The sequence below is a fragment of the Pipistrellus kuhlii genome, unplaced genomic scaffold (assembly GCF_014108245.1).
Source record: "Pipistrellus kuhlii isolate mPipKuh1 unplaced genomic scaffold, mPipKuh1.p scaffold_m20_p_2, whole genome shotgun sequence".
NCBI classification, from domain to species: Eukaryota; Metazoa; Chordata; class Mammalia; order Chiroptera; family Vespertilionidae; genus Pipistrellus; species Pipistrellus kuhlii.
In genome coordinates this window covers 44,359,219-44,375,135 of record NW_023425515.1, presented here as the reverse complement: position 1 = coordinate 44,375,135, position 15,917 = coordinate 44,359,219, and the positions used below count along the sequence as shown (strand labels likewise).

At 37.4% G+C, this 15,917-nt stretch overlaps 1 protein-coding gene across 1 annotated transcript in view; it reads left to right on the top strand.

Moving 5' to 3' along the window:
• Positions 1-15,917, top strand: part of ATP13A5 (ATPase 13A5) — a 98,396-nt gene that overhangs the window by 14,749 nt on the left and 67,730 nt on the right. The window contains exons 6-7 of the mRNA XM_036445076.2: positions 6,610-6,679; positions 10,329-10,463. Coding sequence (XP_036300969.1) covers positions 6,610-6,679; positions 10,329-10,463 — 205 coding nt within the window. The remainder of the gene's footprint in view (positions 1-6,609; positions 6,680-10,328; positions 10,464-15,917) is intronic.

Genomic DNA, 15,917 nt, shown 5'->3' with positions numbered 1-15,917 from the left:
AGTCATTTCATAAACATCAGCTTCCTAATCCTCCCATCCTCAGAGAGACCAAAACTATATTATGATTGCATTTTACTTTAAAGAACAGCCCTTGGAGATGAGGATTTTGTTTGTTCAGTTGGTTCTGTCATTCTCTACTGTATTTGCAGCACCTGGGACAGTGCCTGACTCATGATTGGAGCTCGACAGATATTTGTGGAATGAATGAAGAATGAATGAAAGCATTCATAGATCTATTAACAAAATGCCTCTAAAATGCCAGGTACTCTGCAAGATACTAGGGATGTCAAAAACAAGTAAGACTTAGTCATCATCCCAGGAACATTTACTGACTAGAGAAAAAGAATAGTTGTATGATTGTGAGAATGATATCTTTAGTAGCACATAGGTTAAGAATAATGGTAGTAGCATAGGAAATGCTTAAGCTATGCATTAACTCACTGTGCTCTAGAGTCCTCACTTTCCTCATCTATAAACCGAAGTGGTAAATTCTGGTGAATCTGCAAGAAAACCACTGCAAACCTTCCCCAAAATTATAATAAGCAGCTTAATTTCTTCCAATTTTAAGGACATTATCTTCTTTGTGGTCAGGCAATATTGTCATAGACTAGATGCTTGCTTCATTTTTTCATAGTGTTCAATCAAAGAGAAAACTTACAAACAATAGATCAACAATTCTCAGACTTGGGATACTACATAAGAATTATGAGGGTGCCTGATAAATATGCAGTTTCTTTTTACCACTACTTCTACCTTCTACCTACACTAAACACTAATTCTCAAGCTAAGAAGACATTTGGAGCTTCAAATACAGGTCCTTGGACTCTATTCCCACAATTCTGATTTAGTAAGTAGAAGGTAGAAGTAGTGGTAAGAAGGAACTGCATATTTATCAGGCACCCTCATAATTCTTATGCACCCCAACTCTGAGAATTGCTGATCTATTATTTGTAAGTTTTCTCTTTGAACACTATGAAAAAATGAAGCAAGCATCTAGTCTATGACAATATTGCAAAATGCCTTTCAAAAGGTATCATTACATGAGATTTTAGATGCAATGCTTAATATATTGAGTACAAAAAGTTTTCAAACTCATTAAAACATATTGATTTAATAACATTAAGCATAAAACTTTAAAAGATTTATCTAAGGCATTTAGGAAATCTAGTTGATAAATGTAGATGTATTGTAGAGAAAATCATTTCTGCAGGAAAGATTTCCATCAGTGCAGCCACCTTACATGTCACTATTTATCAAGCCCAGGCTTTGATAAACATCATACATAATTAAATTTAAATCTGCTCCACACAATAAAGAACTTGACAATCTAATAAACAAGACAGAGTACAGTTTTCCAAATAAAAAGAATTGAGGAGATAATCTACTTATAAACATATAGACATATTTTATTTTATGGGCTTATCTATTTGGAGGGTTAAGACAATAAATAGAATGTGGAACATTTTCTCCCTATTTTCCCCCTCATTTTTTAGTGTAAAACTAACCCTTTAAAAATAAATCTGACTGGTGAGTGATATCAATTTCCATGAGCTTGCTTGCATGAAAAGTAAGGGCATGATATGTGAAATAAAGGAAGGAAAATACCCCCAAATCTCAGTTGATGAAAATCCACAGTCTAAATTTAATCTCCCATTTAGCCTTCCAAGTAGCCAGGAAAGGAGAGAAACTACATAGATTTACATAGTCCTCACTGTTAAGTAGCAGAAAGTAAATCAGGGCATGAAAAGAGATACATTTATCATGGAAAGAATTTGTCAAAGGGCATCAGAATGAAAGCAAGATTATCCCATGAGGTTTTATACTCCTAGCTTCACTCATTCATGAACTCAACTCAAGTTTCCTTCTTGGAATTGGTCCTAGGTAGGTTCATGGACACTTGAGTTAATTCCCTTATCTCATGGAAACAGGCCCCTATGGGAAAAACAAGTCTACTCACTTCCCATCCATCTCATAGTCTTCCTATTAGGACAGTTTTTAAATTGAGCATCTCTTCATTTTCCCTTTACCCAGCCCATGCCTCCTCTTGCCTCCATTGTTTAATCTCCTAAAAAGACAAGGGGAACTTTCTAGCATTGAAGATATCAGGCACCTCCTAATGGCATTAGCTTCAAACAATTTACCTTCTTGGTAACCCAGTTCCCTAAAAGAAAAAAAGCTTTGATGGATAGAGTTTGCCAATTTCTGTACTGGAACTACTCTCACCATGGCTAATTTTAATCCACTGGTGTGACATCCCTGAACGTGGAGTGGAAAAGAGATGCTCACCTTAGGCTCAGTGGTTCTGCAGGGCCAAACTTAATTTTCAACATTTGCCACACCATTGAGTAAAAAGGCATGCCTTTTAGTAGTAGAGGAAAGAAATTTCATTAATGCTCAGCCCCAAACTGGTAGAAGCTTTCCAGGAGAAGATAGATTTTTGAAACAGAGAGAAAGAAGGATTCAATAGGAGGCAGGAGAGAGAAAGGGATTAGTGCTGCTTTGAAACCCTATTCTTTTACTCCTCAGGTCTCGTGGGTAGCAAAAGTCAGAACAGAAAGCATGCTTTTATACCATGACTTTTATACCCTTCACAAGCTCTGTTCCTAGAAAACATTTCAATTGTAGACACTCATGCTTAGGAAGGAAGTATTGATTGGAGTAGAGGAGAGAGGCAATGTTTAACATTTAGTTAGAAGTTAATAAATTACTTAAAATAATATAGGGTATTTAGTACAAATTGAATGAGCCACTGAAATCCACATTCTCTTTTAGATATTTGTCACATCCTTGGTTCAATGAGGATGAGTCCATTCAAGATATAAAATCATTTAACTTCAATACCTGGTTCAGATCAAAGGACTATGGTGACACCAGTAAGCCTAAGGCTTGGGTCATCCTGGGGAAGTCCTGCCTGGCTTTTCTCAACCCCCACCTTCACCCTCTGCCCTCCTGGTCCTCTACTTTCCAAACCCTCATACCTGAGAATTTTTAAAAACTCTATAAACTTGCTTCCTAAAAACTCCAGAGTTCACAGAGTGTGTCATGATATGGCATTAACTTTGGAAAACTACAAGTCACCCACTCTACTGGTGGCTTATCAAAATGGAAGCAGAGCAGTCATATGTTGCTTAAAAAAACTCACCAATAATTCTAACATAGTCCTTCTCTGGTTGGGACCATTCTAGTCTTCACCAAATGGAGCCTAAAGTGTTTAGCACACAGCATATTCTCAGCAATTATCCTATATAATAATCATATATAATAAAAGGCTAATATGCAAATCAACTGAATGACCACTCGCTATGACACACACTGACCACCACGGAACAGATCCTCAATGCAGGAGCAGCCCCCTGGTGGCCAGTGTGCTCCCTCAGCTGGTGAGCATAGTGGTGGTGGCAGGGAGCCTCTCCCACCTCCACAACAGTGCTAAGGATATCAGACTGGTGGCTTAGGCCTAGGGTATTCGGGTCTAAGCCATCAGTCAGACATCCCCCAAGGGCTCCTGGGCTGCAAAAGGGTGTAGGCTTGGCTCAGGGACACCCCCCTCCTGTGCATGAATTTTGTGCACCCAGGCCTTTAATTTGGTTAATAAATTGATAAATGAATGAATGGATGTACACATGATCAAATTAAAAAAAGACACAGACCACCTCCAAAGGAAATTATTTCTATTTACTTACATTTTGGTTTTCATAAATAAATATATTCTAGTAGATTTACTAATATCTTATGATTGCAGAAAACTTCAGTCATCTTCCAAGTCTAATTTACAGCTGGTGCAGAAAATCTCTCCATAACTTCCCTGTTAAAAATTATTCAATCTCTTTTAGAGAGAGATCTTTTACCTCCAAAGCAACTATTCCAATAATGACTAGTTCTGAATATTAGGCAAGTCTACTTAGTTGTATTCAGCCTGTTTAGTACTGCAAGGCCACCTGGAATAATTCTCTGACCTCTTTTCCCTGCCAGTTCATCAGATTTTAAAGTCAGGGCATATAATCTTGCTTTGTTCCTTGGAATTTTACTTGGGAGACCCAGTTTCAAGCCTCATGTTCCTTTGCCCAGCCATGTCCCTGAAAAGTCTGTTTGGCTTGTGCTGAGACTGAGATGAGCACACAATCCCTAAACACACAGTATTTTTGGCAAGAGATACTGGAAAAGATGAAGCAGCAGGGGCATGCTGGGGGTGATTTCAACATGGCACAGATAAGCCCTAAAGAGGATAATTTTCAGGCATATTTCATCTTCTGGATCTCAGTCCTCATGGTTGCCGAGCTCCTCTCCTTTACTAGAAACATCAGAGACCACCTGACCACAGGAAAAGCAGAAGTGCATCAGGCCCTGGGCCTATTCCTCACTGAATTGACTTTCCCTAACATGTGTGCTGCTAAAGTTGTGTAAACTGCGGTTTTAGCCCTAATTGCGAGAGGGTATTCTAAACATGGATCACAAAGGTCCTCACTGATTAAGTCCAACATTTAGAGAACATTATCTGCATCAGACACTGCTTCTAGATGCTAGAAAAATAGAATTGAAAAAGCTCTATCTTTGCAATTAGAGTGATTAGGAAATTTAAGGGAAATACATATAACTATATGTAACAACAATTCAAGGAAGTAGATACTGTTATTAAGAAGGCTTGTTTGGAGTAGGGAAGACTTCAGTTGGTCATGTCCTAGGCACTTATGCTAAATGCTTTACATATGCATTTCATCTGTTATTGATAGCAATTTTATTAGGCATGTATTATCAAACCCTTTTCACCCATAGGGAATTAAGGCTCAACTCTCAATCACCTAGTCATTCATCCAACAAAACATTCTTGAATGCAGAATATATATTTGGTCCTGTTTTATGCATTCAGGATTAGTCAGTGTCCTCTAGAAGCTTATATCACAGTGGAGGATATGGTCTATAGTTTGCATGCTTATTAACAGGTAAAAAAAGTAAGATGTAATATTATATTATCAAATGCACTTTAATGTGAGATAGGTTGAGGAGATATAGAGAAACTAACTGGGGTTAGGGTAGCTATTTTAACAATAATTATTAGGGAAGACTCCAATAAGGAGGTGTTACCTGAACAGAAACCTGAATGAAATGAGAAACTGAGCCACGCAAAGATGTGGGGAAAACTGGTTTCATGTGCAGAAAGCAAGAACAGAGGCTTAGCTGGACTCAAACCCAAGTCTGTTATATCTTGACATTTTCAACCACTAGGCTCTATTACCAGATTTGGCTCTCAAAGGCTGAGAAGGCTTTTACAAAGTGAAGAATGTGGGGAGGGCATTCCAAGCAGAGAAAAGGCCAAGTTCATCATCTGATTCTTGGCCAAAAACAGATTATTTCCATGGATCCTGGAAAAGAAGATCTTTAGCACCAACATGACTTCAGTTATGGTCTCTTTCCAGTGTGGGGTTTAGATACTTGTGAAGTCAAACAGCAGCACATGCAGTTCAACCTCTCTGCTTCCCAACATCTCTGAACCTCAGTATTTCCGTGTCACAGGGCCAGAAGGCCTTGGATTGAGTTCTCTCTGACCATTGCAAGTAATAATTTTACTTGGAGCAGCAAGGCTTACAAGTCAGACAAACCTGGGTTTACTTCCTCTTATACCTTAGACCAAAGATCCACTTTGCAGATTTTGACCCCTGGTCCTTCCCAAAGCAGAGTGAGAAGTGGAGTGACAGAGACCATGCTGTGAAGCATGGCTCTGCTTCTTTCTAACTCTGATATTCTGGAAATACTACTTAGTTTTTCTGAACTTTGTCTTTAAATAAAGATGATAATATAAAATCTCATGGGATAATGTGTGATTAAAGGAGATAATGTATAAAAGGCTAACTGCGGTTTCTGAACTGTCATTTCTGCTCAAAAGTCACACTGCATTCTTTATGTTATATTTATACACCTTTGACAAAACATGCACTTGCCATGATTTCTCCCTTTGGAAAAATGTGGATATTAGCCCTTTCCTCTGGACTATTGTGAGTTTCAAATGGGAGAATCTTTTTGTAAGAGCTTTATAAATTGTAAAATGCTATAAAACACAAGGCCTTCTTGTTGTAACGTACATATGTTTGGATTTGCAAGATGTTAGTCATAAAGACCATCTATGATCTTCCTTTGTTGGTTCATTCATTCCTGTATTTTTTGAATTCATACACTAAGGGCCTGTCCTACGTGCTGGAGAGACCAATTTAAGACAGACATGATCACTAACATCAAGAGTAATCTAGAATGCCTGCACATTCCAGGAACATATCTATGTCTGTGGTGTTTCTGTGTGTGAGGGTTTGTTTTGTTTATTTGTTGTATACCTGCTTTTAGAGTATAATCAACTTATTTAAAAATAACTCAAAATAACTTTCTAATTTCATTTGGCTCTTTACTGTACTTCAGATATTTTTAACCCAGGAAAACAGCTTTGCTCATTGTGCATTGACTTTCATTTTAAAAATACACCAGTGTTTTAGGATTTACACATTCATTTGTAATTGAAAGCACAAAATCCAAATAGAGAAGTGACTTCTGCTCAGTTTGGCCTATACCCACTTATTCATGAGTTTGAAAGTATGATGCTAATCAATGGCCAATCTCCTACAGGAGACTTGTGTGTGGGCCCAATGCCATTGAGGTGGAAATTCAACCCATATGGAAGCTGCTTATTAAACAGGTAACTAACTTTTGCTTTCTTTTTGGAAAAACAAACATAAAAATTCTCATCCTTTGCTTGCTTGCTTTCTTTCTTTCTTTCTTTCTTTCTTTCTTTCTTTTTTTTTTTTTTTTTACATATAGATGTGAATGTTTTTGAAGGAATTGGTTCACAATTGTGGGGGCTTGCAAACCTAAACAATGTAGGGTGGAAGGCAGTCAGAGAAGAATTGATGTCCCTGTCTTGCCTCTGAAATGTGTAGGGCAACTGGTAGGCTGGAAACTCAGAAGGATTTCTATATTACAATTTTAAGATAGAATCCCTTCTCCTCTGGGAAATCTCAGTTATTGCTCTTATGTTTTCAACCCATATTACCAAGGGCAATCTCATATACTTAAAGTCAACTGATTGAAAAGGTTAATCATACCTGCAAAATACCTTCACAGCAACATCTAGTCTAGGATCTGACCAAACTGAACACTAAAGCTTACCCAAGTTTACACATAAAACGAACCACCGCAATAAGCTTTTTCTTTTCTTCTTTCTTTTCTAACAACTTACTTTGGCTGTCTTGCCAAACATTCAACTCTCTCTTCTTATCCCACCCTTTACTTTTTATTTTTACTACTGTGGGGAATATTAAGCAACACACAGGTACTGCAATGTGAACAAAATCTATGTTTCATGCATATTCTTTTTGTTATTGCCCCATTGCCTTTAGTCTATGCTTTTCTTACCTTTAAAATATTTTTAAAAGTGTATATTGTTGTTCTAGGATTTCAATGATCACTTGTTTTAAATTCAAATCTATTTTACAAAATCTCTTCCCAGTCTGAGGGAAGATGCCATGGTCTTGATCCAGCATCTAGGAGGGTTCAGGAACCTGGAGAAGGCACTATGCATAAATTAAATGAGTCCAGAGATTAAACATATTTTTAGAAGGCATTTTAGGGAGTCAGAGAAGACTTAGCTAAAGGAACTAAATTCTCCTCATCTCAGAACCCCTTGCTTTTTATTAACACAATTTGTCCTAAGGTAAGATGGAGATATACTCTTCAAAGGGTAGTGTTTCCTATACAGAATCCATTGTCAGATTGGGGAATTGCCTTAGGCTGTTCAGGTGTTTGACCAGCAGGAGGCAAAAACTTGTAGATTGTGATACCCTCAACTGCCTGGCAGCAAGCAATCAATTTATGTATCCTTTTCAGGTTTGGGGAAATGCCTTTAGCCATTCCCAGATCCTGCTGACATGCTGGAATTGACTTCTGGCAGGAAGAATCCTGTTTTATAACCTCCTGTTTGTTTTCTTAAATTTTTTATAGTGATTATGGTGGGGGGGCAATGCTTAGATTTCTATGATTTTTTGAGGGTTTTAGACATACTATTTTGGTCTTTTTTTTTTTTTCTCTATTGTTCTGCTGTTTCCATTTTCTGAGAATGATTTCTTCTTTTGTTGGCAGGTTTTTGTTTGCTTTTTTTTAAAAAAAAATATTTTCTTTGTGTGCTTTGAAGTTATTTTTTCTTTTTGGTAAACTCAGCTCAAGTGGGATTTCCCCCCTCCTTTATTTTTGTTTGTCTTCAAGTACTCACTCTCTCTGTTTAGTGGCTCTGTGTTTTGCCTCTTACTGGTCCCCTCAGGTCCCCAGTTCTGAAATAGGGCCTATACTACAGGTTTGGGCTTTGTCCCTCAGGGATCCCTGAGGTGCAGGAGCTGAGCCAGGTTGGGGCTTGGACAAGTTCACAGTTGCACCATGAGCTCTGTTCTGTCCTACTTCTCTCTCCGCTGGTGAACCACTGCTTGTTATGACTTTTCTCAACCTCTGCTTTTGGACAGGGGAACCCCATTGCTATCCCTGTTTTTCTCTGCAAGCTTGGGTTTTGTCCCCTGCCACTTACAGGACACTTTCTGTCTTACTCCCACTACAACTGAGCTTCTATCTATCCCTCTTCTGTCCTTGTCTGAAACTCAGTAGGCTGATCATATTAGTCCTCACTCAATTGCATGTTTCTAGTCTATTTCTAATCCACAAAGATGGTAATTTTATTTTATTTTTTATCATGGTCATATATTTTATAAAATAAATTTTATTAGACTCTTTATCTTAGGTTCATAGCAAAATGGAGTGGAAAGTACAGAGATCTCCCATTTACCCCATGTCCCCACATATACACAGACTCTGCCACTCTGGAAAAGAAGGTCACTTCTTAAACTTCTTATTCAAGTACATTTTCAAATTGCCAAAGACTCTCCCAAGTGTCAATAGATCTATTTTGAAAGAAGTGCTAGTATTTTTTTGGCACCTACTTACAGGCCTTTAATAGAAAAAAAAAAAAAAAAAAAAAAAAAAAAAAAAAAAAGCAAGTAAAACTGTTTTTCTCACATTTGGTTTCAAAACAATATTGAATAAGAGAACTGCATTAATTTTGATGATATTTAATAAGAAGTATTTAACAAATTTTCTACTGAGTTTAAACTGGAAAACATATGATCATTAATGTGTAATCCATAATTAGAACATTTTATGCCAAGCAACCAGAAAAGCTATAATTTGTAATTTAAAAAAAGGCATTGTGCAAAATAAATAAAAAGAACCATTAGGGAACAAAAGCTTTTTTAATATATAAAATATGCCTAATGATTTAAGAAACTCTTGAGGTACAGCCTATTCACTTCTTAAGGATATATCAGTTCACTTTTAGGACTAAAGTAGAAGTGTAATTAATATATTAGAGAACTATAAAAAATAGAGGTAAGAAAGAATGGCACTGGTTTTAGGTATTTCATCTAATTTATAATCATTGTAAAGAGTGCTTCACCAAGAAAAGAATCCTTGTTTTGCTCAGATAGGCTCTTTAATTCTCATTACTTGTGTGTATTACCTGACCATCTCTAGCTCCAACCCATCAAGTTGCTCTCTCTGCTACTATCATTAATAGAGAAATCAGCAGGGAGTGTAGTTTAAAGTATTACCAAAATATACCTGTATCGGTAGTTAGCATTGGGGCTGGCAGTGCACTCTGCCCCTGGTTTTTACTGTAGATTTGGATAAGATCTTTTTCTTCACTGTTCCTCCTGTACAAGGGAAGGCCTATCTATGTTGACTTGACTGGCTTTCAGAGGATCTTTCTAAGACCTGTACCATAAGAATAGGTTATTTTTAAATGTCTAGGTAAAATTAAAATCTTTAATTTTCATTACACAGTTTGACTAAATCTAGTCAATTTGTGATAATTTTGGGGAAAAAATCCTGCAGTAAAAATGATTCCTATTTTTTCCTTGTGATAATTTTGGGGAAAAAATCCTGCAGTAAAAATGTTCAAAATTGAAGTTTGTTTTAATATGAGAGTAAACTGAAGTTTGTTTACTATGGGTAAACACGTCTAAAAATGTAAATTATTGAATTTTGATATTGGTAATGTGTTTTTGAAAATTCAAAATAATAAGAATGATCAATTTGTGGCCATGCCTTTGAGTGCTTAAAATAATTTTGTTTCTACCTTATTACATTGTATGTTCTTGACATTGCCTACCCCAAAATTAATGGAGTTCTAAGTGTATTCTGAAATAATAGAGGTTGTTGGATGCTATAAAAAACGGGAAATACAACTCTATAAAGAAATGACATCATCTTGACTCTAAGCGATTTAAATGTTATTTTTGTACCTGCAGGTTTTAAATCCATTTTATGTGTTCCAAGCCTTTACCTTGACTTTGTGGCTGTCTCAAGGTTACATAGCATACGCTGTGGCCATCATCATCTTGTCTGTTATCTCCATTGTCTTAACTGTGTATGATTTGCGACAGGTAAGAACTGAAATCACAGTTGGATTCTATTTACTTTCTGGCTGTTTGAGAAACAAAGTACATGAAATTTGCATTGACAGCAAGGACTTGCTTTGTTAAACATATGCCAAAACAAAGAAAAAAGCATGGACTTACTCATGTGCCATCTCAGGAGGAGGGCTTCAGGAATACTAGGTAGGTTTAAATGACTTTGGAAAGTGATTATCGGTTGAAGGCTATATTTAGAAGGACTCTGATGCTGTGTCTGAATATTATGGGAAAGAATGCTGTGATGGATTGATGATGCTGATGCCAGCCATGGTTTTAGAAAGATTGGCAGCATCCTAGCTGTGTTTTAATAAAGACTGCTTCAAGTCTGTAGTGACAAAAACCCAACTTGAGCTAAATTAAGCAACTTACTTAAGCCATTTTAGGGTTGTTTGTATTTAGATAGATCTAGGTGCAGTACTGAAACAATGAATAGGAATCTGTTTCTCTTTATCTCTTCACCCTGCTTTACCAGAATCTTCTCAAAGTACTGTCTGTGGACTGGGGCTAGTCTGCAAACTATTTATTTGTCTGTGATTCATTAAGTACTACTGAACTCAAGAGTAAGCATTTATGAACTTTTTATAATAATTTGATATTGTCCTAACACTCAAGCATGTAGTCATTTTTCTATGAATCATGGCTTGAGAAATGATGTTTTACAATATGTGGTCTTTACATCCAGATAGAGCCTCTCAATACAGTGGTAAAAATGGCCACAGCAGTCTCAGGTATATAAATAACCCTTCAGAGCTCATAAGCTCAGTCGAAGAAGGAGAAATCCCTACTTATGCCATGTCCATATTCCCCAAAAGACCCTGGTTGGGACAGTTGGAAGTGGAATATGGCAGCACCATATGCTTTCATCTGCCTCCAAATCCTTTTTCTTTGAGCTCTTTTAATGCAGTATTTCAATATGTCCTTCATGCTGTAAGACAGGCTATTTTCCTTTGTGACTAAATGTTCTCCCATGGTAGACTCCAATTTAGTTTTTGATGGGAGCTTTATGTTTTCCATGCAAGCACATTCTTAATCAGAACGTGGTTTTTAAGAGCTTCACTTCTGAAACCCCTCATAGACTGTCCTGCTAATTCCTAGATCCCTGAGTAATGCAAACCCTTCTCATTGGTGATAGTAAGTTCATAGTTTATGATCTCTTTCTTTCTCTCACCATCTCTGTGTATCTTATAACCATTTAAAAATCTTCCTTTTAAAAAAATCAATCTTATAAATGACATAACAACATATTTTGACGTAGTATTAGTTGACTATTACCTGTAACTCCACAGCTCCTCCAAGTCTCAGATTTCTATAGCATCTCTCTAGAAAATGTTTTACTCCTTTGTTTAGAATTCATCAAACTGAATCATGAAGCAACCCTGAAGGAATTTCTTTCTTGCTTGCTTTTTAAAAAAATATATATTTTATTGATTTTTTTACAGAGAGAAAGGAGAGAGATAGAGTTTTGAAACAACGACAAGAGAGAGTCATCGATCAGCTGCCTCTTGCACACCCCCCACTGGGGATATGCCTGCAACCAAGGTACATGCCCCTGACCGGAATCGAACCTGGGACCCTTCAGTCCACAGGCTGACGCTCTATCCACTGAGCCGAACCAGTTTCGGCAACCCTGAAGGAATTTCTAACTGTATTTGTTGTATATTTTTGAAAGCCTGAGAGTAGAATTAGCTTTTTTTAGATATGATGAGCAACGGTGCTTGTGTCATCTTGTCAACTCTATTGAACTATTGAAACCATCCAATCTCAAATTTCCATCTTCATCTAGAGAGGAAGAAACTAAAATATAGGGAGCTTGATCCAGACCATAAAGTGGGTTGGCGACAGAGGCGGGGCTCCTGACTTTTCATAAAGTGAAATTCTATTGAAGGTATGTTATTTCCTTAGCACAAAACCATTTGCAAAGTAGCACCATAGCCAGCAATGAGATTAAACATTGCCATAGGAGAATGAATTCTAGCTGTCAGCAGAGTAAACTCTGGCCAAGTATTAGTGAGGCAGATGTAGAGGCATTGGAACAAGCCTAATGAAAAGACACCTTAGTCCCACTCTGTTTAAGTCACTTAAAATTTAGTAGGTTTAATATTGGCTTTTTACCTAGTGTTCGGTGCTACACATTTTGAGTTATTAAGTGTTTGATGAGAAGTAAGAGAAAAGCCATATGTATTTAAAGAATTAGAAGATAGAACATAAAATGATGGTTAATGAATGGAGTTACTTTGAGCTAGAAAGTGAGGAGTAGAAGGTCTTTGCTTTGATTATTTGTTTGTTTTTGTTAATTTCCTTTTTCGAATGAGTAACTGAGTGTTTTTCTTCATGAACTAATTTAAATCACAAAAATATTAACAGTGACCAGTAACCTCCCTTTGATAGTTACAAATCCTTTCTGTCTGGCTGTCAAGTCAGGGGCAGAGAAATTGTCCTGGTAAAAACTGTGAGCATTTGAGCAAAAGCATGAAAATATACACCAGGACAACAAAAGACCAGATACATTCTGCTCAGCCACTGTAGGGAATTATAGTGTTCCAAACTTTTAGCTTTATCGTTTGGTAAAGGTATGAAATGTGAAGCCCCCAAGTCAAACGTCTAGTTACTGGTTTTTGAGAAATCGTTGTTTTAATAGAATATCTAATTTGAAACCTGCAAGTCATTCATGTGCTTTCTGGCGTAAGTCAAACATTAGTGAGTACAGTTCTCCTCTCAACATGCTTCATTCTGCTGGGAAGACATCTGCATACCACAAACAGATCAGATACTCACAAACCATCTCAGGGTCCTGAGAAAAAATACAGAACACACTGAGGACTTTTAACAGGGAGATCGGTGTTTCTCAGTGGTTAGAGCATGGTCCAACACATGGAAGGGCCACAGGTTTGATTTCTAGTAAAGGCGTGTACCTGAGTTGCAGGTTGGATCCCTGGGCCCGGCTTAGGATTCATCAGACTCAATGATGAATCCTTTCTCCTATCTCTTCCCCTCTTCCTTTCTCTCTAAAAATCAAAGATTAAAAAAAAGTCCTCTGTGAGGATTAACAACAAAAAACAACACAAAGCCCTTACTATTTGTGTTACTGGACACTATTTGTTACTTGAAACTTTAATAATCAGCTTCCTCATCTATGAGTGTGTGTGTGTGAGAAATAATGTGTATGAAGAACTTATGTTCCCATACATTGTGGGCACTGAACACATGTTGTTAGTTCTTGTTATCACTGATGTTGCTGTTGCTATTTTTATTATTATTTCTGGAATGGAGAAGTAAGTGATGGGAAGATGGGAAGATGGGAGGGGGCACAGAGATTGAAGGGAGGAGCCCTATATTAACAAGGAAGCAGCATACACAGGGCTTCCATTGAACAGTGACTCATTCATCTTGTGACTCTAGGAACTCCCTTCTCCTTCCTGGGCTCACTTTTCTCAGCTGTAAATGGTGGAGGTGCAACTCTATGTTATTAAAGATTCCCTTTCTTTAGGACTCATTTTGCCACAGCCACCAATAAGAAATGCAAAAAGAAAGCCCTTGAAAACTTTAAAACAATAAGAAACTTTCTAGTCCCTGTAGACCTGGGAGCACGTGTTGCAGACTTGAGTCCACTCCTATAGGAACTTGTTAGAAGTTGGACTAACTATCTAGATAAACTACTCAGTCAGGTTGTGTGCACATAATAGAAATCCACTTAAATTACCTTAATCACAAAAGGGATCTATAGTATAAATATGCATCAGAAGCTCATGGAACCCAAGGACCTAAAGTACAGAAGACTTTTCTACGGCCTGAGCCCGAGAACTTGGTTACTCCCTCCGGCCTCCTAGTCTCTGACAGAGATGGGAGGAAGTGCACTTGTTTTGGGGAAAATGCTCTACTTTCACTCCTCTCCTCTGAAAGGCTGGGTACACCTGAGCCGTGGCAGCCTGCAACTAGCTTGTTCCATGTGGCTCTCTCTCTCCACTGCCACAGTTAGTTGGTATCAGGAGCACTTGACCCCCTGGAATCCAATCCATTAACAGGAATGATGCTAACCTGTTTTTTTTGTCTGAGATCTTAAAATAAGGGCTTAAAGCTGCTGCTCATCTGCATTAGAAACATCATCTAAGAAACGATGTATAGCCAAGACCAGGGTGGCCACACTTGATCCCTGGGTATGGACAATTAGAGAAAAAACTTCAGCAGAGAAAGAGAGTGAAAGGATGAACCAAATATGCAGTGAGACATAGAAGTGAGCAATGAACAGTCTAGCAGAGACAGAAAGAGTAACCTGCTCTTCATAGCTTTCCTGTTCTTATTCAGAGCCCTTGGAAGACTTGGCTGCACTTCCTACCTTAGGTTCATCAGACATCCCGGCATCCTCACAAATTCTCACCTTCTGCCTAAACCAGATTTAAAAATTACTTACAACCAATGAATCCCAAGTAAAGGATCTGCTATGTCCCCTAGAATGTTTTCACATATTTCTCTTGATTTAGTTACTGTTTTTGTCCTATACATCTCCCATCTATGTGTTTGTGACAAATTTCAGTCTCTCTTTTAAAATCCTTTTGCAATGTCCATTTCTTCATTTGGTATTACATATGTGTCCATATCCCTCCGTTAACCCCCCCACCCCAATCCTATACATGCCCTTAACCCCCTGCTGTCTCTGTCCATTGTTTATTTATAATTTTTGAAATATTTATTTTAAAATCCTTAAGGGAATTTAAACATTCAGGTTCGACATTTTAACAGAATTCTTTAGTCAGAACAGTGACTAATATGAGAAGTTTAGATATGATGGCAGTAATGCAAGATTTCTTTAAAAAGATATTAATCCTATTAGCAATTGGTATCTGTCACTAGAAGCTTATGACTCAACCTGTAAGGCATCTTGTAATACTATACAAAATGGGCCAGTTTCCTGAAACTATCTTTGCAGCTTAAATCATAAATCCTTAATAGTCAATATCTGTTTAGCACTTTATAGTTTGTAATGGTCTCCTGCATCTATATGAATGTGTTTATATGAGGCATGGCAAACAAAGTGATACACATACCATTGTTCTACCCCCACCTGAGAGGAGGGACAGGGGATTCAGAGAGGTGAACTGATTTGCTCATGCCATAGACCTTAGTCCAGATTTCAGACTCCAAGTTAAAAACAACACACCATCCCATTGAACAAAATCTCAAAGATACCTATGAGTTTTTCATTGGGATAGTAAATGACTGATATATATATATATATATATATATATATATATATATATATATATATATAATTTTTTTTAACAAAAAGCAGATTCAGGGAAGGATGTTGGTAGAAATGAAAGAAGGCACATCTACTCCCATCCCCTATCATGCTGAACAAATATATGCCTTTAAAAGTTGAAAGAAGGGGGTATTGACAGGAATCTTCCTGCATCGACTGTAGCCCTA